General features: G+C 45.8%; 1 protein-coding gene across 1 annotated transcript; it reads left to right on the top strand.

Annotated features, from left to right (window-relative positions):
• The first annotated feature begins 108 nt into the window (after nt 1-108).
• Nucleotides 109-26,523, top strand: HPS4 (HPS4, biogenesis of lysosomal organelles complex 3 subunit 2). The gene is made up of 13 exons (XM_008052061.1): nt 109-316; nt 1,151-1,647; nt 4,274-4,364; nt 7,042-7,185; nt 10,932-11,039; nt 11,459-11,575; nt 13,060-13,154; nt 15,645-15,717; nt 17,954-17,990; nt 18,611-18,707; nt 19,330-20,248; nt 25,745-25,877; nt 26,255-26,523. Exons 2-13 carry the CDS (start codon nt 1,607-1,609, stop codon nt 26,365-26,367), a joined length of 1,968 nt encoding a protein of 655 aa, XP_008050252.1. The 5' UTR covers nt 109-316; nt 1,151-1,606; the 3' UTR covers nt 26,368-26,523.
• The last annotated feature ends 212 nt before the right edge of the window (nt 26,524-26,735 follow it).

Raw genomic sequence — 26,735 nt, forward strand, 5'->3', positions numbered from 1 at the left:
TCACTTCTCGACTTCCCCGGGTCGTTCCTGTCACTTCCTGGGCTACCAGATCCTTTTCTGATCGCATCCCGACGTCTGCCTCTACCACAGGGCCTCTTCTGGACCTTGCAGAGATGCGAGAGAGGACCTCGGCAGTGGAGGGCCCAGTCCTCTGGGAACAGGGGATGGAGGGCTTCAGGCTGCTGTCCTTGGTTCCGGGAACTGAGATGTCCCCTCCACAGGCACACAAGTCTACTTCATAGATGTGATCCAGTGTGATCCAGTGGAGGCCCACTCCAAAATATCTAGAGCTGAGAAAAGAGATTTTTACAGACCAGTAGGTATTCAGTGGGGTCCTCTCTAGAGATTAGCAAACTGTATCGTGTTCCCCAGACAGCAGAATGGTGAGCAAGCATTTGAGACCATATTGCTGGGGTCATTCAACTTGGAGAAAGTGGCAGTAGGAATACAGTTTTGAAGTAACCAAGGGATTGTCACATGGAAGGATTACATCTTGTCTTGTGTTATCCTGGAGTGTTTTAGGCAGACCCATGATTGGAAGTTACTGGGAGGCAGATTTTGGTTTGGTGGAAAGATAAATTTAATACTATGAACCACCTATCTCTGGAGGGAGTAAGACAGAGGCAGTCAAGGTAATTTTTGGAGGAAAGTACAAGAGACAAGGATTAAATTGTGCCAGGGTCTCTTCTGACTCTTCTGACTCTGATTCCATGGACACCGAGTTGTCTTTTTCTTGGAGTCGGAAAACCATTTGTTAGAGTTCTCTTTTTGTCTTTTGGAAATGTGCCCAGTTCTGGAATGCTGCATGTTCAGGTTACTTTGGGGCTGACAAAGTGACAGTTCCTTAATTTGAGTTCCATTATTAGTACAGTAACCACTTTATTTGTATAGCTGTCTTAACACCCAAAGGAATTTCACACTAATTACTTAATTTTATCTTCTGTGAAACTTATGGTATGTTTACCATAAGTGTTTGAGAAACTAAGGCCTTTACCCTGAAGTCTCTGCTGCGCCCCCCCCCCTTTTATTTTGAAGCATCATTGTCACACTTACAGAAAGCTCTTTTGAAAATACCATTTGCTTAATCTTGCTGGGTCACATGCTCTCTCATGGGTTTCTGAAATATCTATTCCTTGTGTTTATTTCAGAGCCAAGGCACTGATGTTTGAACTGAAAGCTTCAAAACGTTTAAAAGAACCTTCAGGATGGCTTTGAACTAGACAGCTAGAAATTCCTTCAGTACACTGCCTCTAGCGCACATCTCCCCCATGGGGCTTTCCTGGAGAGGAGTTTGAAGACAGCCACACGGATGCTCATGGACCCAGGCTAATGGATTTGACTTTTCTGCTCGGCTTCTTTTTATTATTCTCTCTCAGATTGTAAGAGGCATAGAGGTGTTAATGAAACTGAAGGCCTGCAAGGAAGGGAAGTAGCACTTTCATGCCGAATGAAAACTAAGCAAGTGGCAGTTGTGACTGAAAACACTTAAACCTACCACATCCAGATTCACTGGATTGGGGCACAGGGGAACGGTCACAGCTGGGGAGAAAGAAGTGACACTGGCAACAAAACCTAAATAAAGAGAATGAGGACGACTGAAAAGTAGATGGCCACCTCCACTTCCACAGAGACAAAGTCAGCCTCCTGGTGAGTATTGCAGTCTGTCAAGGTCCAACTCTCCCAGACTGTTGGATGGATCTTTGAGGTTAATTGAAAGTCCCCAGTCAGATTATCTTGATTTTTTTGGGGGGGGGGCGGGGGGTTGGGGATCACACTGTCACCAAGGCTAGAGTGCAGTGGCATGATCATCACTCACTACAACCTCAACTTTCTGGACTCAGGTGATCCTTCTGCCTCAGCCAATTAAAGTAGCTGGGACTTCAGATGTGCAACACTGTGTCTGGCTAATCTTTTTAACTTTTTGTGGAGACTAGGTCTTGCTATGTTGCCCAGGCTGGTCTCAAACTCCTGGACTCAAGCAATCCTCCTACCTCAGCCTCCCAAAGTGCTGAGATTGTAGGCATGAATCATTGCACGTAGCCAGATTGTCTTCATTTTATTAAGAAAATAATTAAAAATACCATTTTCCCCAGAGCAGCTGAATCAAGTCTGTGAGCCATTTCCCTCTAAAGCTAATGTGTTTTAACCTTGCAAGTCTCTTGCAATGTTTGAACAAGTCTGGCATTGTGATAGATTGTAGAAAAGATAGCCCTGCCCAGATCACATAGCAGCTTTAATAATCATGTGTGCGTGGTAGTCTTCACTTTGCAGAGATGAGGAATGGTTGCAGTTGAGAATTATACCATGAGCAGAGTTTTGGCCAGATTGGCTATTGAAGGGTGTTATTCAATGTTGGCCTGAAACTCAGTTGCCTTCTCAAGCCCAAATGAATGAATTAATCCTTTCTCATAATTCACTTCAGTAAACATTAATCGGGGAGATGAAAGTACAAGGCAAAGTTTAACTAGAATTGGAAGGATTTAGTGACTGATTATATATGTGGAAGTCAAAAAGATGAGCCATTCAGAATGACAGCCAAGTTTTCCTTTTTTTTTGAGTTGGAGTCTCACTCTGTTTCCCAGACTAGAGTGCAGTGGCCGCTTCCAGCCACTGCAGCCTCGACCTGCTGGGCTCCAGCAAGCCTTCTGCCTCAGCCTTCCAAGTAGCTAGAACTACAGGCACGCGCTACCACATCCAGCTAATTTTTAATTTATTGTGGAGATGAGGTCTCGCCAAGTTGCCCAGGAGGGTCTCGAACCTGCGGGCTCAGGCAATCCACTCACCTCAGCCTCCCAAAGGCGTGGGATTACAGGCTGAGCCACCGAGCCTGGCAACAGTCAAGTTTTCTTTTGTGTGCCTGTATGAGCAGGGGTGCTTTCACTCAGGGAGCATGGGGAGAGGAGAGGCAGAGTAAGGGTGGGGTTTCTGAGTTGGCTTTGAAACTTTTTTGAGGCTCTTTGATCTGGGCCTACCCTGCAGCCAGTTACACATCTGACCCCAGAACTCAGGAAAGCGAACTGTGCTAGACACCTAGTTGGTGCTTGTCCTCAGGAAGATAAGGCCCTGGAGAGGGCATAGACCCTGAGAAGAGTGCTGGTGACAAAGCGGTCATACCTCTTCCTTATGCTACAGCCTCATAGATGTATTCTCAGAGATCTCAAAGTAAAACCAAACTCCAGCCTTTGGGGAGTTTTCTTTGTGTGTGTTTTTTTTTTTTTTTTTTTAGTTAGAGTCTCACTCTGTCTCCCAGACTGGAGTACAGTGGCCGCTCCTGGCTACTGCAGCCTCAACCTGCTGGGCTCTGGTGATCCTTCCGCCTCAGCCTTCCATGTAGCTGGAACTACAGACGCGTGCTACCACGCCCGGCTAATTTTTGATTTATTGTAGAGATGAGGTCTCGCCAAGTTGCCCAGGCTGGTCTCGAACCCGTGGGCTCAGGCAATTCACACACCTCGGCCTCCCAAAGCGCAGGATTACAAGCTGAGCCACCGATCCTGGCCTGCTTTGTGGTCTTAAAGAGGTAATCACTTAATAATATTAAGTAATTATAATTATACTGCAGAGTAGACTCTAGGAGTTTTTAGGAAAGAAGAGAAGGCTATGGGAATCCCAGAAGAATGAGATTTTTTCTGGGCCAGGGGAATTAGCAGAAGATTAGTGAGGAAGCATGCTTGAGTGATACTTGGTGAGGTTTCGACTGGCAGAGTAGTTCAGTGTTTCTCTGCCAACTCTCATAGGCCCCTGGTTTTCCCATTGTAGACTCACTATCCTGCATTGAAATTGCATGTTTACTCGTCAAACGCAGAAGCTACGGCGGGCCCTCAGTAAATGTTGGCTCAGTGAATGCATGAATTCCTGGTAGAAGGGCTCTTTGCGGAGATTGTGGGCTCAGCAGTTATGAGGAGTGCATCTAGACAGCCCTGACTTATTTTGTTATCAGAGCCTTAAAAGAGCGTATCAGACCATGTGGTTGTATGGTTAAGGTTCAGTGTTTCAAATAAGAGCAGTCATTGTGGGCGCTTCGGTTTTTCCTCTAGCTACTCATGTCTTTTCAGGCAGATGGTCTGACGGCATATTTTTAGTTTGACTCTCCTGCACTTATGAAATGGTTTTATCTGTTTGTAGCTGCTGAGGTTCCTTCTCCTCTGGGGCCACCAGAAGGCTTTTCGACACAGTAATGAGGCCTCCAAAGGTTGGGAAGGAGGAAGCTGTGTTTTAAATGCCATGATCACTGGATGAAAGGAAACATGGCTCCATTCTGTTCTCTTGCCAGGTTGAATTATTTTTTTCTCTATGATGGCTCCAAGGTAAAGGAAGAAGGAGATCCAACAAGAGCTGGCATTTGTTATTTTTATCCTTCCCAGGTAAGCTGCGTGGTGTTTTATTGTTCAGTGGAGATTGTATTGCCTCTAAGTGGTGACTTTGCAAAAGTGTAGGGTTTAGATTAGGACACTTTTCTTTGGCTAATCCAGACATTTGACATCTTTTCCTGTCTTATTCTTAGTTGTACTGTTTCTTCTTGTTCAGGTCTTAAAAATTTCCAGGCAGCTCAGTACTTCCATCATCTCTAGCTTTCTGTTTGCATCATGATTTTTTGACTGCTTCCCTCTACCCCCAATTTTTTGATCAGCCCATTTTTTTTTGGAGTGGAGTGCAGTGGCACATTCACAGCCTCTGCAGCCTCAACCTGCTGGGCTCAGGCAGTCCTTCTGCTTCAGCCTTCCAAGTAGCTGGTACTACAGGTGTGCGCCACCACGCCTGGCTATTTTTGATTTATTGTAGTGATCAGGTCTCGCCAAGTTGCCCAGACTTGTCTCGAACCCAGGTGGTCCGGCAATCCTCCCACCTCTGCCTCCCAAAGTGCTTGGATTATAGTTGTGAGCCACCACGTCTGGCCAATAAGCTCCTTTTAAAAAAGGTTTTATTCAAACATATACAGAAGTAAAGAGGAGAGTGTCATGAGCCCTCATGTGCCATCATCAGCTTCAACAGTCCACCAGTTTTGTGTGACCTATCCTAACCTCCTCCTGTCTTCTAGCACAAATTCTAGATTTTGTATTATCTCACCAGTATCAAATAACATCTTTAACTGAAAAAGACATTATTGACTTTAATGTGATTTATTTATCTTTAGAGACAAGGTCTCACTCTGTCACCAAGGCTAGAGTGCAGTGGTGCAACTGTAACTCACTGCAGCTTTGAACTCAAGCTCAAGCAATCCTCTCACCCTAGCCTCCCAAGTAGCATGAACTACAGGCTTGCATCCCCACGCCCAACTAATTTTTAAAAATTTTTTTGTAGAGATGGAGGCCTTGCTAGGTTGCCTAGGGTAATCCTGAACTCCTGGCCTTGAGTGATTCTTCTACCTTGACCTCCCAAAGCGTTGGGATTACTGGCATGAGCCACTGTGCACAGCCGAGAGACATTATTTTACTTATTACTATACCTAAAAAAAAATTAAAAGTATTAGTAATAATAATTCCTTAATATCACCTGATATCCAGATTTTGCCTTATTACCTTGTATATCACTTAGTCTGTCCTTACTTTCTTCTTTCCTTCCATCTCTTTCTCTCTTTTTTCTAATCAGAATCCAAACAGTTTTCACAAATTCTATTTGGTTGTTTTGTATTTGAAGTCCTTTTTATAACACTCCTCACCCACCCACCTATGCCATTGAATTATTGAAGAAACCAGGCCATTTGTGTGGTAGACTGTTAGCACATCCCACACTCTGGATTTGGCTGTCTTCCTCATGGTGGTGTCATTGAATGTTCTGTCCACTGTACTTTCTTTAAATTAGTAGTAAGACCTAGAACCTGGATAGATTCAAACTCAGTTCTTTCAGGCAAGAGTTCTTTTTTTGAGTCAGTCTCATTTTGTCACTCAGGCTGGAGTGCAGTGGCATGATCACAGTTCACCACAGACTCAACTTCCTGGGCTCAGAAGATCCTTCCACCTCAACCTCCCAAGTGGCTGGGACTACAAGCACTCGCCACCATACCCAGTTATTTCTTTTTTAAATTATTTTTGTAGAAATGAGGTTTCACTATGTGTCTTGTCTGATCTTGAACTCTTGGGCTCAAGCAATCCTCTCGCCTTGGCCTCCCAAAATATTGGGATTACAGGAATGAGCTACCACACCCAGCAAACCCTTTATTTATGTATTCATTCATTCATTCATTTATCAATGTTATTTTTTGTGAGTCAGAATCTCTGTCACCCAGGATGAATATAGGGGCACAATCACGGCTCACTTCGGCCTTGACCTTCTGGGTGCACGCAATCCTTCTGTCTTAACCTTCTGAGTAGCTGGTACTACACAACCATGCCCGGCTAAATTTTAGATTTTTTCTGTAGAGACAAGGTCTCGCTATGTTGCCCAGGCTGGTCTTGGACTTCTGGGCTTAAACAATGCTCTGGCCTCAGCCTCTCAAAGTGCTGAGATTGTAGACATGAGCCACTGTGCCCAGTGTCTGTCAGTCAAGAGTTCTTCATAAGTGCTGTATACATTTTCTGTTGCGTCACATACTGTCTAGCTGTCCCATAATTTCGTTAAGGTTAAGATTGCTTCGGAGATTCTGTATATTCATGTGTGATATGCTCTGCCTTGGATAGTTGGGATTAATCTGGGCCACTCTGGCCACTGTGTGCAGGGGATTTGAATAGGAATGAAAGCTCATGCTTCTGCTCAAGCATGTGTGTATAATCCTCAGAACAAAAATATAGTTCTGTGCAGTCATCTTATGTGTTCACTGTGGGTGTTCGCTAACAGTTTAGTCATCTTGGGCAGGGGTTGGCAAACTTTGTAAAGGCCAGGTAGTAAATATTTTAGCTTTTCGAGCCACAGAAAGTCTCTATCACATATATTCTTCTTTGTTGTTACAAGCCTTAAAAGATATAAAAACCATTCTTAGTGCATGGGCCATATAAAAACAGGCAACAAACTGAATTTGGCCTGCAGGCTTTTGTTTGCTCTAAGAAATCCTGCAAGAGTTCAAGAATTTCAGCCTCCTATCTGGAATGTGCCTCTTTCCCACAGACCCTGCTTGACCACCAGGAGTTGCTTTGTGGACAGATTGCTGGAGTTGTCTGCTGCATTTCTGACATTTCTGACTCTCCTCCCACTCTCATTCGTCTCAGGAAACTGAAGTTTGCCATAAAGGTTGATGGAGATTACCTTTGGGTAAGTTGAAAAGGCAGAATTGGTGCTGAAGTGTGATGATAATGTTTAGAAGATGATGCCTTCTATGGCTCTGAATTTAGAATCTTCCCCCACTCATTTGCTGTGTTCAGTAATCATCCATGCTTCCTGTAATTCTGTGTAGGTGCCAGTTGTAACTGAGTGTTTTCCAGAACGTTTCTAACATATCCTGCATTGCTCATGGCTACTTTCCCCTTTATTTTGAGAAACTTGGGGCAACCTGTGGGAATTCTATTTACTCTGTGTTGTGAATGGAGTTTTTTATCTCCCATCTTTTCTCTATACTCTCTACACTTGCTGAGTAAGTGACTCAGAAAAAGACATTGATGGATATATGATAGATTTCAAAGAACTCATTTTAAAAAGTACCATATAATCTAAAGTGCTATTTCTCATGCCTGCACTCATGTCAAGGCTTACTGAGGTGAAGGGATGCTTAAGTAGAATTTTGCCTGTATTACGACATCCTGTGAGTGAAATGATACAAGTGCTACATGTTTGACAGATTTTTTTTTTTGAGTTGGAGTCTCACTCTGTCACCCAGACTGGAGTGCAGTGGCCGCTCCCGGCCACTGCAGCCTCAACTTGCTAGACCCTGGCGATCTCTCTGCCTCAGGCTTCCGAGTAGCTGGAACTACAGACACGCGCTACCACGCCTGGCTAATTTTTTTTGACTTATTGTAGAGATGAGGTCTCGCCAAGTTGCCCAGGCAGGTCTCGAACCCGCGGGCTCAGGCAGTCCACTCACCTCAGCCTCCCAAAGGCGCGGGATTACAGGCTGAGCCACCGAGCCCAGCATTGACAGGTTTTTGTCTTGCCATTTATTGTTTGTGAGACCCATCTGTGTTGTTGCATGTACTGGTATTCATTCTTTTTTACTATCAAACAATATTCCATTGTCTGAATATATCACAGTCAATTTATCCCTTTTTTTTTTGGATCAAGATCTTACTCTGTCATCCAGGTTAGAGTGCAGTTTATGATCATGGCTCACTGCAGCCTCAAACTACTAGGCTCAAGCAATCCTCTTACTTCAGCCTCCCCCAGTAGCTGGGACTATAGGCATGTGCCACCACGTCTGGCTTTTATTTTCTTGTAGAAATGAGGTTTCACTATGTTGTCTAGACTGGTCTTAAACCCCTGGCCTCAAGTGATCCTCCCATCTTTGACTCCCAGAGATCTAGAATTGTAGGCATGAGCTACCACATCCAGCCTCTGTTCTTCTTTTGATGGACACCAGAACTGTGTCCAGTTTTGAGCATTGAGAAGACGACTCCTAGGAACAGTCCTTTACAAGTCTTTTTGTGGACATGTTTTTCATTTTTTACACTTCTCCTTAATATCCAGACATGGAATCGCTGGGTATAGAGCAGGCGTATGCTGACTTTTATAGGAAACTGCTAGACCTTTTCTGCAAGTGGTTGTACCATTTTACATTCCCACCAACAATGTATGAGAATTCCAGTTAACTCCATATCCTTGTCACATATTCATATTGTCAATCTATTTGATTTCAGCCATTCAGCTGAACGTGTTATGGTGTGTTATTGTGGTTTTAATTTGCATTTCCCTAATGACTAATGATGTTGAGGCCTTTTCATGTGCTTAATGGCCATATATGTTTTCTTTGTGACGTGTCATTTCCAAGCTTTGCCCATTTTTATTTTTATTTTATTTTATTTTATTTTTTTTGAGTTGGCATCTCACTCTGTCGCCCAGACTGGAGTGCAGTGGCCACTTCTGGCCACCGCAGCCTCGACCTGCTGGGCTCCGGCGGTCCTTCAGCCTCAGCCTTCCAAGTAGCCGGAACTACAGGCATGTGCTACCACGTCCGGCTGATTTTTTAATTTATTGTAGAGATAAGGTCTCGCTGCCCAGGCAGGTCTCAAACCCACAGGCTCAGGCAATCCACTCACCTCAGCCTCCCAAAGGCGCGGAATTACAGGCTGAGCCACCGAGCCCAGCTCATTTTTAAAATTAGGTTTTAGGGTTTTTTTTCTTTTCTTTCTTTTTGAGTCAGAGTCTCACTTTGTCACCCAGGCTGGAGTGCAGTGGCACACTCATGGCCACCGCAGCCTCAACCTGCTGGGCTCAGGTTATCCTGCCTCTGCCTTCCAAGTAGCTGGAACTACAGGTATGTGCCACCATGCCCAGTAATTTTTGTTTTATGATTTATTGTAGAGATGAAGTTTCACAAGTTGCCCAGGCTAATCTTGAACCCATGAGTTCAGGCAATCCTTCTTACCTCGACCTCCCAAAGTGCTGGGATTATAGGTGTGAGCCACTGCACCCACCGAGGTTTTCTTTTTTTATTGAGTTATTGTTCTTTATATATCCTGGATACCAGTTCTTTGTCAGATAGATATTTAAAAAATATTTTCTCCTAATTTGTAACATACTTATTAATTTTCTTGGTGGTATCTTTTGATTAGCAGTTTTTAATTTTAATGGTCTAATTTATCAGTTTCATCTTTTGTGGTTACTATTTTCTGTCTAAGAAACCACTGCCTACCTCATTGAAGGAGATAGTCTTTATTTTTTTGTAAGTTTAGCTTTTAAATTTAGGTCTATAATCTACCTTGGATTATTATTAGTGAATGGTCTGAGTAAAAGTCAAAGATCATTTTTTTCCTTCTGGATATCCAGTTGTTTCAATAGCGTTGTTGAAAAAACATCTTTCCTTTACCTATTGGATCACTACTTTGATGGGGGTGTATTTCGAGTCTTTTCCATTGATCTCTTTGGAGAGTCTATGCGAATATACACTGTTGATTTCTGTAGCTTTATAACACATTGTGAAACCAGGTAGTATACATCCTTCAACCTATTCTTTTTCAAGATAGCTTTGGATATTTTAGGTCTCCATTGTAGAATCAGCTTGTCAATTTCTAAAGAAAAGCTAGTGGTATTATTTAATTTAATTCAATCTGTAGATCACTTTGGGAAGAAGAAAGAACTTCCTATGTGCCAGACTATTGTAAGCACTCAAGTTACATCCACGAACAAAAAAAGATCCTTGCCCCACTGTAGCCTACATTCAATAGGGACTTTTTGCATTTGTTTTCTGTTTGGGATTGTTTACATTTTTGATGATTCCCTTTGGAGGTGGATTCCTAGAGGTAGAATTACTGTGTCAAAGAGTATGACCTTTTCTAGGCTCTTTAAACATATGCTCAGATCACTTTCTAGCTCAGCAAGTATTTGTCTTCTGTAGAACTAAGCACTACACTCAGCATTTTGGAGGTCTAGACCTCTGAGGACATAGTTAGTTCTAGCTCTTGAAGCACTTCATCCAGCTGGAGAGTCAAGAGGGCCATTCAGGAAGTAGCTTGAGTCCTGTCCAGTGTTTGTAATGAAATGCAGGTTAAACATCCAATGTCCAAGTAACTAACAGTCCCAACAATACAAGGGTCAACGTTGGCTAGAGTTAATAGAACAGGCATCATGGAGATGCTGGAATCTGTGTTGGGCACTGAAGGGTATGAGTAAGTCTTGGAGAAGTTATATGGAAAGAAGAGGGCATTTCAGGTTGGGCAACATGAATAGAGGCCCAAAAAGTACTCGTTCTCCGTGGAGACTAGCATGACTGGAGTGGAGGGTGTAGATTCAAGAGGAGTGAAAGATTCAAGAGGAGTGAAATCTGGTGATGGAGAGACCTGAATGCCAGAATTCTGGGCTTGGACTCAAAGAAAAAGAAAATGTTCTCTTCTTGGCTTCCCTCTTTACAGGGGCTGGGCTGTGCTGTGGAGCTTCCTGATGTCAGCTGCCAGCAGTTTCTGGATCAGCTCATTGGATTCTTTAATTTTTACAATGGACCCATTTCTCTGGCTTACGAGGTATGAGAATAGTGTTGAGGAGTGCCATGTTTGAATATCAGATTTGACACTGACAGAATGTAGCTCTTACTCTGGGGTCTGTGATACTTTACATAGACACGTCTTTTCCACTGTGGCAGGGGTTCTTGGAGCCCTTCTCAGATGTCTTTGTGCCCAGTGGTGTAGATCACATTCATTCCAAATGGTTATCCCTGTCTATGATGGTTAGAAAGAGCAGGCCTTCCTTGCCGCCCTCTCCAGCAGATGCCCTGGATCTATGAGGGGGTAGTTATCAGAGTGTATGGAGGAAGTTCCAAACAGGCCCTCCCTTCTGGCCAGTTTCCTGTGTGAGGAACAGTTTTTGCAGTCTTTGGGACTCTGACCACAGAGTCTGTCCCTCGGGAATCTCAGATACTGACCTCATGCTGTTTCTGTTTTAGAACCGCTCTCAGGAGGAATTGAGCATGGAGTGGGACACCTTCATTGAACAAATTCTGAAAAACACCAGTGATCTGCATAAGATATTCAATTCTCTCTGGAACTTGGACCGAACTAAAGTAACATTCCCACCCTCCTTATTCATTTCTATGTAAAGGTGGCGCTTCTGACACTTTAAAAATATTCCTTAAAAGAACTGTATCCAGAGAAGCGATGAAATGTGTCACTTCTCAGGCTGTCCTTGTCAGTCCTGCACTTGACTGCATTGCTGCTGCTCATGGGTGGTGTGCTCTGGGGCACGGCAGGTCACCTCTCAGCCTCCCTTCCTTCATCCTTAAGATGGGGTCGGGATCCCTGCCTTCTAAAACTGCCTTAACAATAACACAAGGCCTCAAATGACACCAAGCAGAGCATAAAGGGAATTATTATTTTGCTGATGCCTCAGAAGTATTGAACTCAGTCATCTAAAAGTCCTCTCTTGATATTAATATCATGTGATTCTGTTACTCTCAATATCAAAAAAGCCCAACACAAACATTTTGCAGATAAGGTCGCTGTCTCTGAGAATGGTTGGGAAGTGTTTTTGTGTCTCTGAGCTGCCCCTTTTCCATTAGCACTCAGGGAAACCTTGGCTGCTGTGTGGCTGACCCAACCACCTGTGTTACCCCTGTAGAGGCAACTACCTGAGCAACTCCTATGTCTCACTGCTGTCTGAGTAGTGGCCCTCTAACAATGTGGTGCTGTGACTCAGCCTTTGCGGGGCGTGATGCTGCTGGAGATGGGGAAGGATTTTCTCATTCCTATCAGGAGTACTTCTTGAAGTTGGCTCCAAAGCTTTATAGAATGGCTGGCTGGGGCTGGGCACAGTCCTGAGGCCATGAGAGAATAGATGTAACTTCGTGTGCCAGCATCTCCTGAGCTTGGCTCCATTAGCACTGCATTCTGACAGCTGATGGTCCCCACAGGTTCTGTCTACTGAGTAGGCAGGTGGAAACATAAAGAGCCCGCTACCTACGGCTGGCCACGCTTGACCAGGTCCAGACGCTTTGCTTGTATTTTTAGGAACTTCCTGGCAACTGGCCCCTCACAAAGAATGTGGAGCTGAGGCACATGTTCCTGAATGAAAGACCCTATGATTTCATTTCATTTATGGAATAGAGTCATGGTGCCTGGTCATACATCATGTCAGCTCTGTCAGCATAGGGCTGTGCTTCAGAGGGTGGGTGGAGGATGGGTGGGTGGGTTTCACCTGGTGCCATGACCTGCATATAAAGGGTATGTGCTCTTCCTCTGCTGCCTGCTGTCAGCATTGACGGTCAGGGTCTCCTAGGCCATCTACTTTGTCCCCTGTGAACAACCATATGCCATGTTTGCTGCACCTTCCAGCTTCCAGAGAGGGCTCTTTGTTCCAAGAATTTGATATTTTGTGGTGTCAGCTGTTCTGAATGTAGAGAGCTAGACTAAGACCTAAGGAAGGTATGCCACAGATTTTACTGTGTGACACATCCTCCTTTTCCCTGTCCACTTGTTCTGTGTATCCCTTCCCAGCTCCCTTGCTGCTTTTGAATGTGCTGATGGGTGGCATGTCTTTTGCCCTGTGCAGGTGGAGCCCCTGCTGCTGCTGAAAGCAGCCCTCATTCTGCAGACCTGCCAGCGTGCGCCCCATGTCCTCGCTGGCTGCATCCTCTACAAAGGACTGTGAGTAGCACCAGACCCCTCTCCTCCAGCCCCCTCCCCCTGCTGCAGAGATGATCATTGGCCGTCTCTAGAGCATGGTGGGGAGCTCAGTCTCTGGCCAGTTCAAGTGGGCTGGTTTGACAATCTCAGGTAGTTCAGATTGATTTAGGGTATTTACCTGTCTTGGAGAAAGCTGAGAAATTGGTCGTCTTTGTGTTCAGAAAACAGGTACACACAAGGGATCTATGTAATTCTCGGCATGAGCATACTTTAGTCATCATCAGTCTACAAGATGCTCATGCACAGCCCCCAGAGCTGTCAGCAGTCCACACTATAAGTCAAGGGGCGTGGAGGGAGCCTGCTATGGCCTTCCTCCTCCTACTGCCCAGAGGCCCTGGTGCCCTTGCTGTGACTCAGCTCTGCAGAACAGCCTGATGAACCTTTACCCAGGCTCCTTCCAGCCTCTTGGCTGGGTCTATGTCTCGACGGCCTCTGAGAGCTCACTACGCTTTTTCATGTAGCTTGAAGACGTTTTCATGAGCCTGAGTACCTGAGAGCCACTCCATGTCTTCCAGGGCCTCTCCTCCAGAGAGTTTGGTCTCACAGCCCCAGCGGACACAGCAGTTGTGCAGGGCCCAGAGCTTCCTGCTGACCAGGTGGCTGTGCTGCTGGAGGCGCACTCAGGCTCTTGTGAGGGATCTTGGGCCTGCCAGGCTGGGTTTGAAATCCTGCCTTCTCTTTTTGCCAGCCATGCGGCCTTAGGCGAGTTGCCTCACCTCACATTTCTCTGCTGGAATGTAAAGATCCTTTGTGGAGAATGGAATGGATAACAGAAGTGAAAGGACTGAGCATAGTCCCTGGTGGGCATCATAGCCCTCTTCCCCGTCCCCTGTTCCCATCATCAAGATGGGAGTCCACTGTGGGACTTTTAAGCTCACCAGTGCCATAGCTGCTGAAGACAACTTTTTTTTCCTTTTCTTATTTTGCATTTCTTATATATATTTAAATTATACAGCTAATGCATGAACATCTTTCACTGTAAACAAATCAACAGAGAAGCACATCGAGCGTAATGTAAGAGTCTCCCTTCTCTTTTCCTCACTCTTATCCCATCCCACTGTGAGAACTTTGGTGAGCATCCTTCCATTGCTCTTTCTGTGTGTTTTTACCCACCTGTGCCTATACACATATAATGATTTTGTTTATGTCCATGTAAATAGAATCCTGAGGTTCCTCAACCCAGTATGTAGCGATTTCTTTCTTTTTTTTTTGAGTTGGAGTCTCACTCTGTCTCCCATACTGGAGTACAGTGGCCACTCCCGGCCACCACAGCCTCGACCTGCTGGGCTCTGGCAATTCTTCCTCCTCAGCCTTCCAAGTAGCTGGAATTACAGGCACGCGCTACCACGCCCGGCTAATTTTTTGATTTATTGTAGAGATGAGGTCTCGCCTGCCCAGGCGGGTCTCGAACCCGCGGGCTCAGGCAATCCACTCACCTCAGCCTCCCAAAGGCACTGGATCACAGGCTGAGCCACCGAGCCCGGCTGAGATTTCTTTTTTTTTTTTCTGAGTTGAAGTCTCACTCTGTCACCCAGACTGGAGTGCAATAGCACACTCCAGCCACCGCAGCCTCGACCTACTGGGCTCCAGTGATCCTTCAACCTCAGCCTTCCAAGTAGCCAGAACTACAGGTGCACACTACCATGCCTGGCTAATTTTTGATTTTTTGTAGAGCCGAGGGCTCACCAAGTTGGGAGTCTCGAACCTGTGGTGGGAGGCAATCCACCCGCCTTGGCCTCCCAAAGTGCTGGGATTACAGACTGAGCCACCGAGGCCAGCCTAGAGATTTCTTTACTAGTCATATTGGTCCACTGCATTCTTATGAAGGCTACACACTTTTTGGTGTTCTGGCTGTGCTGTGATTTATTTTGACTACTCTCTTGTAGTTTGTTGTTGTTTTTGAGTCAAGGTCTTGCTCTGTTGCCTAGGCTGGTGTGCAGTGATGTAATCACAGCTCACCACAACCTCTACTCCTAGGCTCAGGAAATCTTTCCCCCTCAGCTTCTCAAGTAATTGGGAATACAGGCGTGTGCCACCACACCTGACCAATTTTGAATTTTTAGTAGAGACAGGGTCTCACTGTATTGCCTGGGCTGGTCTTGAGCTCCTGGGCTCAAGCAGTTCTCCCACCTTGGCCTCCCAAAATGCATGCGTGAACCTGGACTATTTAACTACTCTCTTGTTGATGGACGTTTCACCTATTTTTTTTTTTTTAACTTTTTACTGTTTTCCCTGTAGTGCATATTCTTATGCATACATCTTGGTACAAGCCAAGGCTCAGACATTTTAAGTATTAGTAGGAGCTGCCAGAATACCCTCCACAAGGGCTTTCCCAGTTGAAACTCCTACTGGCCATGTCCCCCAGGATCCTCAGCAACACAGGTTGGTCAGCGTCTTTGAAGTTCAGAGTATTTCTTCTCACTGTTCTTGTTTCTGTGTGTGACCCCCTAGGATTGTCAGCACACAGCTCCCACCCTCCCTTACTGCCAAGGTCCTACTCCACCGAGCTGTACCTCAGGATCAGGTATTGTAAAATCCACCTGCGGGGCTGAAATGCTTCACCCAAGTGCCTGTTGCTGCAAATGAGACTGATCCTGAGACAGGAAGAGTCAGGAGCAAGGGGCAGACGTTTACTTAATCTTGTCTGGACCCCAAGTCTGTCTGTGTGGTCTTCCTCAAGAGTGAAGACTGAAAGAAAATATTTTCTTTTCCCACGTGCAAGGCTTGCATAGTTGGTCTTCAAACCAAGTGGCTCCATGAGAATTTGGCTTTCCACAAGGAGGGTGTTTATGTCAAAGAGATGTTAGATGTTTTAGAGACAGACTGTAAAGGATGTGTCTTTAGAAAGACTTAGGAAAACATTTAAGAATACGTTCATTTTGTATGTATTTAATTGCTTTTGTAATGAAAAAAGCCATGCATGCTTATTGAGAATAATACTGTCCACAATTGGACTGTCCCGCAGTAAGTACTGCTAACATCTGGCATATTTCCCTCCAGTTCTTTTTTTCTTTTGGTTTTGTATTTTCTGTATATTAAGTTATGGTTTCAATTGTATCACAAGGCTGTCTTTTGACACTTATTAAATCAGCAGGCATTTAAAACGCTGGTGGGGCTCTGCCCAACCTTCTTACCCACTGTTGTTGGGAGTGTCTATTCGAATAACCTTTCTGGTAAGCAATTTGATAATGAGAGCATTGAAGATCCCTTTATTTTTTCTCAGTAATTCACCTTCTAGGAATCTGTTCTAAAGAATGACCCTAACTGCTGGAAAAGAGCTATACTCAAAACTTTACTGTAACAGAATTTATGAAAGTGAAAAAGCAGATACAACTTGCATGTCTAAGGCAGGAGGTGGCAGATGTGGCCTGTGGGCTGCCTGCCTACAGATCAAGTTTTGTCAGGCTGATTTCAAGCTACAGCAGCCGAGTGGTGTACTGGGACAAAGACCATATATTCTGCAAAGCCAAAAGTATTTGCTATCTGGTCCTTTCCAGAAAGAGTTTGTTAACCAGTGGTCTAAGATAGGGAAATGATTAGTTTACTATACCATTTTAAGCTTCATAAAATTTTAGTCAGCCATTTTTAAATGGCCAAAGATGTTTAACTGGCTTGAATTGCATGTTATTGTTTTCAGCAGAAAGGTAGAATTTTAAGGCCAGGCATGGTGGCTCACATCTCAGCACTTTGGGAGGCGGAGGTGGTAGGATTACTTGAGCCTAGGAGTTCAAGATCCTGGGCAACATAGTGAGACCTTGTCTCTACAAAAAATAAAAAATTTAACCAAGCTTGGTGGCATGCAGCATATAGTCCCTGCTACTCAGGAGGCTGAGGCAGAAGGATCACCTGAGCTCAGGAGGTCAAGGCTGCAATGAGCTGTGGATACGTGTTACTACATTCCAGTCTGGGTGATAGAGCAAGACCTTGACTCAAAAAAAAAGGAAAGTAGAATTTTATATAGTGTGGTCACAAAAAATTTGCATAGACCTAAAGAAAAAAATTGTCCAATATTAAAAGTATTATCTTGGGGGTGAAGAATTATATGTGATTTTCTTTAAAAATTTTTTTTGTCTATAATAAGCTTAGATGTGACTTAGGAAACTGCAGTGTAATTTTTGAGGGCAAAAAAGCCATATTTCATGAGAGTGAAAGTCATTTTGGCTAGAAGAGCAGTTTTTATTTGGTTTTAGTGGGTCCTTTTGCAACCCTCGGGTTGAGATGAAAGATTTTGTTTTATTTTTTGAGAAAACCCCAAGGTTCCTGGCCTTGACTGTGAACCAAAATAAGCAAGAACAATCTCGTGTAGCATTCTGTTTAGGCCAAATACTTTATAGTGAGGGTCACAGGACTTTCATATTTTTGTTGTGATGGAATTTATGTGAATTCTACATCAGGGGCTGTGGCAGGTGTGGCTATGTTTTAGAATATGAGTTCCCCAAAGGTGTAAAAGAGAACAGGCATCCTTGATTTTATTCCCAGAGGGAAGAGCCTGAGAAAATCAGAACTCCAAGTGTGACGTGAGTGCTGGGGGAGCTCTGCCTTTCAGTCTGTGTGGGCCCCATTCCTTGCCTGGTCCCCACTGTGGTGGGAGCCAGCAGCTTGGGGAGCTTCTGTTCCATCTGCTTGGCTCTTAGCATGTGGTTAGGACTAGCTTTGGGGGCCTGGCTAAGTTCTAGGAACAGATGGCCCAGCAAGTTCCTGATGGTTGGGTCAAGAGAACGTAGTACCCAGTGCCAGCTTCTATGTGTGTTTGTTTTCAGAGACTCCCTACAGGAGAGAATGCCCCACTGGAACGTGGTGAGTAGAGAGGGACACTGTTGCATCTTGAGGATGGCGGTCTTCTATGCTCCTATCCCTTTGCAAGTCATGCGAAAGACTGAGTAGTCTCATATGTTTATTTCCTCTGCTCATAAGATGAGGAGAATGTACCAGAGTTTCCCATCAGAACCCTAACTGTAAAGCTGGGTGATTTTGGACACACCTTTCAGACCCTCCTTAACTAAGCATTGTGAGACTGCTCAGACAAGTGCCAGAAGAATGTGATTGGGAGATTAAAGACCCTTTGCAGGATGTGGAGGCGCACCCAAGGGAATTTTGATTTATTCTAAAGTTAAGTTGGGTCAGACCCCTTAGCTGGAGTACTTTTTCTAACTTATATCTTTTAAATACCACTAACCCTTCCTCCACCGAACATCTCCCTTCTCTACTCCTAGGAGTCATGTTACCTGCAGGGGTTTTCCTCTCTGGGCACAGGAGTTAGGGCTGCAGTTTTGTGACTTGTGTCTTGGACTGAGAAATGTGTTCACAGTGCCTCTCTCAGAGCTGGTGTGCATTGGATGCGTCACCCCAGAGCAGTTATTGCCTCTCTGTCCTCTGACCCAGGGGAGAGCCCTGCCCACGTTGCTTTGCAATTCTAGGAGCACTGTTTCCCCCGAACGTCCAAATCATCCCTGTTTTTGTGACTGAAGAGGAAGCCGCCAGTCTCTATGAGTTCCCGGTGGAGCAGACGCCTAGGTGAGGGAGCTACAGGGGGGTAGCCTTAAACCATACCTCGGGGACCCCTCACTTGGATCATTACAATAAGCCTGGTGCTTGCCATCCTTCTGTGATTCCATCTCCCCCCTCCACTTTGTCTTGTAAGAGAGCACCTGGAGCTTGAGTACGTTGCTAAGAGACAGTGTGGTCTCATGGTGAGGTGACACTGGGTTTCACATCCCAGATCTCATTCGTCAGCGATATGGCCGTGGGCAAGTCCCTTCCCTGCCTGAGCCCCAATTTTTTCATCTAAATAATGAACCCAGTAACATCTCTCTCATGGATTTGTTGTAACCACTGAAAATAGTGTATGTGTAGCATCCAGTATAAAGGTTAGCTCAAAGTAGACTTTCCAAATGTGGGTGACTCTTATTCAGTAGGCTCTGCCATTTTCAGTAGGTGATCCTGGTGTCACTGTATAAAGCCCCAAGGGCCACACATTGCCTTATTTTTACTGCTGTAGTTTGACCCTGGTAGCATTTTATGTACTGTGGTCTCAGGCACTCCTTTGTCAGCAGTGCCTGTGCTTTATTCCCTGGGGAAGGCCACTAGCCCCGCACTCTGTCAATGTGCCCTTCCTTCCGTCTGTCTTACTTGCCAGCTTCCCTGCATCTCCAGCCGGACTCCAGGAAAGCTCGGCCCAGCACCCTCCTAAGGGCGGGAGTACATCTGTCCTGGAAGAAAATGCTACCGGGCATATGGAATCCATGGCCTGGACATTGGCCACCACCCAGGGGCTCACATCCCCTGACGAAGCTTGGCCAAGTGGCAAGGGGGAGAATGGACACTTGTCTGGCTATGATCTGGAGAGCCACGGGCCTGTAGGACTGCACAACACTGCCTGGGACAAGAGTCCTGGCCTCAGTTACTCCCTGGTGAAGGAACCAGCTTTTCCAAAAGAGGACCTGGATTTGTCTGAAATTCACATTCCAGAAGCTCAGGAAGTTGGAATATCCTCAGATCCTTTTGTCTTCCCACATGTGTGTGTCCCACATGACAGTGATCCTTGCTGCAAGGGATCTGTCAGTGACTCCAGTAGCCTGGATCTCATGCTGCCTGAGAACTCAGCCATCAGCAGCACACTTTCTCCCTCTGCTCCTGAGATGCTCACCCAGAACAGGGCCCCGGAACAGTGCAAAGACCTTCCTGGCAACAGCAGCCAAGCTCCCGTCCCCGGAGGAGACTCTCTCCCCAGAAGGACCAGCAAGCCCTTGTCATCGCCCTGCTTAGATCCAGAGCAGAGAGGAAATAGGCTTCCTGTTGGGGAGCAAAGCATGGGTCAGTGTGTTGATGGAGTCTGTGAGAGCCACGTAGCCCCTCATCTGGACTACAGTTCGGGCTCGGCCAACTCTCAGGGTGCCAGCCTCTCTGCTGACGGGACAGACTCCAGGCAGACCCCAGCAGAGTCCCAGGTGGGACTCGTACAGATGAGCCTCTACACGCACAGTGTTAAAGGGCTGGTGCTGTCACTGCTGGCCGAGGACCCGTTGCTGGGAGACAGCGCAGCCACAGAGGAGGTGGTGAGTGTCCTTAGACCTTCCCCGACTGCTCTGCAGCCTCCCCCGATCTCCTGCACTGACCCATGGGGAAGGGATGAGGGCTCGACTGTCAACTCTGTGATCCTGGGCAAAACGTCCTTGCTCACGCAATGCTGGTGATGGTAGGACCTGCCTCCGTGGGATCTTGTGGGAGTGAGCAAGGGTGAGTCAGCACATAGCACAGCACTGGTACGAAGGCATCCAACAAGTGTCAGCCCTCTTCTTCTACTTCTAGTTTCTCAGCGCGCAGGCCCTGGAGAGGGAAGATACAAGTGGGAGTCCTGGCTCTGTCCTCTTGCTGTGTGAGCTTGCCCACATGCCTTGCCCCTGAGCGTGATCTCATCAGTGGCATGAGGTGGTAACAGGTCTGTTCAAATGCAGTGAGATGACGCAGGCCGACTGCATGCACAGCTATGACTGTGCTGCCCCGGCTGACAGTCTCATTTCCTAGCCTGGGCAGCTCTAGGTCCTGTGTCAGCCAGAAACTACCCTGTAGTGTGTCAGGGTCGGGTTGGGAGTTCCTGGAAACCCTGTGTTTCCCACCATAGTCCCAGCATTGCACCTGATCTGGAGCTCCTTCCTAGAATGCCCGGTACACCTGAAACCCCGACTGGCTCTGGAGGGCTCTTACACCTTTCCAGCCCCTTCCCCGCTCAGAGTGTAAACTGACCTTCCCTGGGGCCTAGGCCCACACCAGAGATTCAGTTGCCATAGTAACAGTCTTGCCTTAGTGAGCAGAGAAAGTGGTGGCAGCAAGAATGGTTGAAATTGCTGCAGGGCAAATTGTGTCCTGGGCTTACCTTGTTTAGATTCTTAAATCTCTATTATTCTAAGCTGATCTTATTAGCTTTCAGGGCTTGTGACCCTCCAAAAATGAGCAAGTCACCTTGGAACACAGAAGAGATAAGACTGCTGCACAGCTCTTTGGTGCAGAGCTCCTAGCAAGAGACTGCTCCTCTCTAGAGCTTTCGGGCTTCTCTGTGGCCTTTCCACAGACTCCAGATCACCGAGCTGTGGCTTGTCTGCTTCCTGTGTCACCATAGCTATGAGTGACTTTATCCACTTCCTTCTTAGAACAACATAGGGAGCTGTGATGGCAGGTTACACATCTCATCTCCCTGATGATGGCTTGTTTTTCTTTTTCTTCTTTTTGGAAACAGGTTCTTGTTCCATAACCCAGGCATTGGGACAATCATAGCTCACTGCAAACTTGAACTCCTGAGCTTGAGCGATTCTCCCACCTCAGCCTCCTGAGTAGCTGGGACTATAGGCACGCGCCACCACACCCAGCTATTTTCTTTACAAAGTTTTTGTAGAGCCAGGGTCTCAATTTGTTGTCCAAGCTGATTCTCCTACTTTGACCTCCCAAAGCACTGGCATTACAGGCCTGAGGCACCCGTGCCTGGCTAATGCCTTGGTTTTCATGGTCTGTTCTGCACAGTGCTGAGCCTTAGAAATGTCATTTTGAAGGCCCAGTATTTGGATACAGGGTAATGGATATAATACCTTTCTCTTTACCTTTCCTCTAAATGGGGAAAAATTAGCACAGGCTGTTCTTCAAGGAGATGTATGCTGCATTAGCTGTATGCTAAATACATTTCCTATTTTAGCCAAGTCGCAGAACAGTCCTGAAAGGCAGGTATTATAACTTCATTTCACTGCAAGAGAACAGCCTCGCTGTGGTGAGAAGACCTCATCTGAGTGGCAAGTCCAGGATTCTTGCTTGCTTCCTGTTCTCTTGCCCAGTCTTTCTGGCCCCTGACTGCTCTGCCCTTGCCATGATCGGCAGGAAAGGAAGAAAGGGGCCCTGCCTTCTGTGGCTCTGGGTCTGTGGACATATCTCTTGGTGGTTGTTATGACAACAGCCTCCATGGCTTTCATGTAAAGTAGGGCTTGGTGCTGGCTAGGCTCCAGGAAATAGAATGTAGTTTTATACCAGAAGAAAAGCTAGTCTTTTCTAAAGAGAATAGGGGGTAACTGACTTTGATCAGCCTGCTGGTGTGAGAGCGGGTTTGTTAATTAGAATCCAGAGCTATCCGTTTTATAATTGGGAGAGCTCTCTTACTGCCTTTTGTCGCAGCCTAGAAGACACTTGCCCTGATTTTGCCTCAGTCCCTCTGCTGCTCTCTAGAAAAGCCAGCCCCTTCCTCCACCGAATGGTCAGCAACACAGTGAGATGGGACAGTGAGCACAAGTACACCCCCTTTGAAAAGACTTTTTTTTATTATGGCGTATACTGCCAGCGCACCCTTGTGTAATTTTGTCATCTTTCAGTGGATCAGTTTCCACAGGAATGAGGAGCAGGGGGTGGGATGGTGGAAGGAGCCGTCGGGGGAGCAGCGAGGAGCATTGGGATAGGGCTGGGATTGGCTCAGAGGGAGCGAAGCAGATTCCCACCAGGGGGCAGCATAAAGCCACTGATAGTCCACTGCTCAGAACCCAGGTCATCTCACTGACCTTCAGATGGACACTGAGTGGTCTGTGTACAGTAGATGAAGCTTGAAATTAGTGTGAGAGTTTATCCTTAAACGGTTTTCAAAAAAGTACCTCTCCCCAGCTGGGAAACTGGTGCCTCTAAGTGAACACGTTCTGCTGCTTCTGCAGCCTGTGGTGCACGTTGGCATTCAAGCCACTTGCTTCAGCGTGGACTAGAAGGCAGAGGGTCCAGGAATTAGCCCCAGCTCTGCGTCTCCTCCAGCTTTTTGGGGGGATCACATTATGTATCAGGGGCTGGCGACTTTTTATGTAAAGGACCAGAAAGCAAATATTTTCAGCTATGCACAACTATATTCAACACTGCTGTTGTAATATGAATATAGTTATAGATAATATGTAAATAAGTGTGGGGCTGTATTTCAATAACACTATTTTTGGACATGAAAATTAGAACTTCATATAATTTTTATGTTGAACCATTATTCTTTTGACTTTCTTCCTCAATTTTATAAAAAAACATAAAAGTCATTCTTGGGTAGTTCTCAGGCTGTACAAAACCAGGCAGTGGGCTGGATTGGTCCACAGGCCATAGTAAAAAATGACTGTCAGTAAAAATGATCCACATGTTGTCTGACATGATATGATGTGATTAACTGTGTGCTTATGATTAAGTGATTCTATCTTGAGTGCAAGTTAGGCAGAAGATTCTAGAAGCGGAGTTCAATGCCAATAGGGGAAGCAGGTTTCGGCATGGCTCTTCTATTTCCATCATCCCTTCTTCTGGACACTAGGTCAGGATTGGAGGGATGACTATTACCAGGTCTCTGAGGTCCAGAAACTTCCCATGAAGCTGTGGCTTGACTTTATGGTGAATGCGTGTGCATGCCCATGTGTGGGGCATGCTGTTATGCTCATCTTTCCTGAGCACATGTCCTTTTACTTAACTCTGCACCCTTGATTTAAACCAAATAGCTCACAGGTGGGCAGTGCTTAGCATTTATTCATTTGGTAGATATTTATTAAACACCAGAGTTGGTCACTCTACTAGGTACTGGGGATACAAAGATAAGTGCCTAGAATAAAACTGTATGTCATACCTATTGACCTTATTTATTTGTTTATTTTTTGAGTCAGAGTCTCACTGTGTCACCCAGGCTGAAGTGAAGTGGTATGCTCACAGCCACTGCAGCCTCAACTTGTTGGGCTCAGGTGATCCTTCCTCTTCAGCCTTCCAAGTAGCTGGAACTACAGGCGTGCGCCACCATGCTCAACTAATATTTTTTATTTATTGTAGAGATGAGGTCTCACCATGTTGCTCTGACTGGTCTTGAACCTGTGGGCTCAGGCAGTCTTCTCGCTTTTGCCTCCCAAAGTACTGGGATTACATGTATGAGCCACCACACCCGGCCACCTATTGACTTTAAATATAATTTCTAAGACACTGAAATAGAAAAACTAGCTTAATCTCAATGCACTACCAAAGATAACACGTAAATGTCATGGCACGCACTTCAGAAGCATTGTTTGCATCTCTGCACTTCTTATGCACACTTGTTTTTCCTACACAGCTGTTGAAAAATAGTGCACAAGGCCGGGTGCAGTGGCTCAGCCTTTAATCCCAGCACCTTGGGATGCCAAGGCGAGAGGATTGCCTGAACCTGCAGGTTCGAGACCAGCCTGGGCAACTTGGTGAGACCTCATCTCTACAATAAATCACAAAAACTAGCCATATGTGGTGGCGTGCATCTGTAGTTCCAGCTACTTGGAAGGCTGAGGCGGAAGAATCGCCTGAGTCCAGCAGGTGGAGGCTGCAGTGGCCGTGAGTGAGGCTGGGCGACAAGAATGAGTGAGACTCCAATTCAAAAAAAAGAAAAAAATAGTGCACAGACAAATCAACTGTGATTGCTAAAGAGATACCACTTCTTTAATAATTGTTTTCATTTTCTTGACTCTGTAGAGAAAAGCCTTGCCTCAGGGTAGCACTATAGAGTCCTGTATGTGTTACTTCACTTATGTCCACTCAGTAGTCCTGCAATATTCCATTTGCAAATGAGAAAACATGAGGCACAGAAAATTCAGTAACTTTCCCCTGGTCATTTGGCTCAGAAGAGGCAGAGCCCAGATATCCTTCACCTGGGAGCTGTCTGGTGCTTGGGAACAGTGGCCTTCTTACGACTGAAGCAGGCCCAGGAGACCCTGTTTCAGACTGAGCCTATCAGGACAGGTCTGACATACTTAGTAAAGCCCTAAGTGGAGCTTGAAGAATACTTCATAGCCATTAAAGAAGGCTATTGTAGGATACTGAAGGACGAGTTCATGCTGTATCATCAGGTTAGAAAACTCCTGTCAGTCATTATTTATGGTTTGATCCCATTTTTATTTTATTTTTAAAAATTACACAAAATGATATAGTTCAGTGTTTTCACCCATACTTAACCTTTCCTCATCTCCGGGGAAGTTTGTAAAAATGCAGGTGGTTGTGCCTCACCTTCCTGACAGCTTTCGTCAGTCAGATTCCTCCTCTGAACCACTGGGCACAGAACACCATTTGACTGACACTTCTCAGTCCTTCCAAGAATGCTGCATAGCCAGGACCATTCTGGTTAACTTATGATGTCCAGTAGGAGATTTTGCTATGCTGCCTGGTAAAAACCAGTAGGGGATAGTCCCATGCCATTCATTTTGTTAAAATATATACAGCCCAGTGGGAAAGCCAAGGTGGTGACAATGGCTATTACTGGATGACGAGATGATGGATAATTTTTCTTTGCTTTTTTCCTTCTTTTTCAGTTGGGTTTTTGCACAAATCTATTTTCTGATTTTCCTACACTATAACTCTTAATTTAAAAACATTAGAACATAAGGGTGGAATTTGGTATTTTTCTAAAAACAGGCAAAACTGCTGGTCAGAGTCCATTTTGCTAGATCAAGTCAGCACTAAGATGTCTTTTGGATGATGATAAAGTAGGTAAGTCCATGGTGAGATGGAAGGCCTGCCGACGGTCGTCCTGTGAACCCGTGCCTCTCCTGGCCCTTTTGCAGTACCACAGCAGCTTGGCGTCCCTGAATGGGCTGGAAGTTCATCTGAAAGAGACGCTCCCCAGGGATGAGGCTGCCACCAAGAGCAGCGGCTACAACTTCATGCATTACGACCGCATTCAGAGCGTGCTGACGGGTAAGGAACAGGTCAGGAGTGGGGCGCGTGTCTACCTCACTCTGCACAGAGCTGTCTGGCCTGCACTGAATTCCCACTCAGTGTAGAATTCACTTGGCCAGCAAGAGAATTAGCTTATTTGTCTTTTTTTGGTGTTTCCTAACATTCTGAGAGAAACTTACATATGTTCAATTATCTGATAAGGTCTGTCTGAGATCCGTTTGCAGAAACCAGGCACTGCTCGTTGTTGAGGGTGGGCATGTGCTCTGTCTCATGGTGGTGGCAGTGTCTCCACCCGGGGCATCCACACTCATGGCCTTGAGCTGTGCTTGGGTCTAGTGTTCAGTGCTGGGCTTAGAGAGGTGGTAAACCTTTTACAAGTTCTCTTTTTCTGGAAGCAAACCTGCCACAGGTGGCCACCCCACAGGATCGCCGCTTCCTCCAAGCCGTCAGCCTGATGCATTCTGAGTTTGCCCAGCTGCCCGCATTGTATGAAATGACTGTCAGGTAAGTCTCCCAGGGTTGCTGTCACAGACCTGTTCTCCACAATCCCACTTACAGGAACCGCTGAGCCAGGGCTGTCTCTTATGCCCAACTAGGTGAAGAATGTTCTAGCTACTTTACTCAAGGCCTTCCTGTAGCTACTTCTGTTGCTTCCACTCTCATGCCCTCACATGCCATGAACTTTTGGGGTCCCTTTCTGTTGTAGATACTTGGTGCAACAGTGAAGGAACCCAAAGTTCCCCTGTCCTCGTTGTGTCTGTTACTGAAAAAGGCAGCTCCTGTCTTCTGTCTCCTGCTGAAATAATATTGTTGTCTTTCCGGTTAGAAAAGCAATACCTGCTCACTGTAAAAGCATTGAGATGGCCAGGCGTGGTG

The sequence above is a fragment of the Carlito syrichta genome, unplaced genomic scaffold (genome assembly GCF_000164805.1).
Source record: "Carlito syrichta isolate Samal-C Ts95f unplaced genomic scaffold, Tarsius_syrichta-2.0.1 Scaffold254631, whole genome shotgun sequence".
NCBI classification, from domain to species: domain Eukaryota; kingdom Metazoa; phylum Chordata; class Mammalia; order Primates; family Tarsiidae; genus Carlito; species Carlito syrichta.

Excerpts from the sequence above, each read along its gene's own strand:
- HPS4 (XM_008052061.1), top strand. The coding sequence starts at position 1,607 with ATGGCCACCTCCACTTCCACAGAGACAAAGTCAGCCTCCTG. Across the intron at positions 7,186-10,931 it reads TTGATGGAGATTACCTTTGG|GGGCTGGGCTGTGCTGTGGA; the intron begins GTAAGTTGAAAA and ends CCCTCTTTACAG. Across the intron at positions 25,878-26,254 it reads CATTCAGAGCGTGCTGACGG|CAAACCTGCCACAGGTGGCC; the intron begins GTAAGGAACAGG and ends TTTTTCTGGAAG.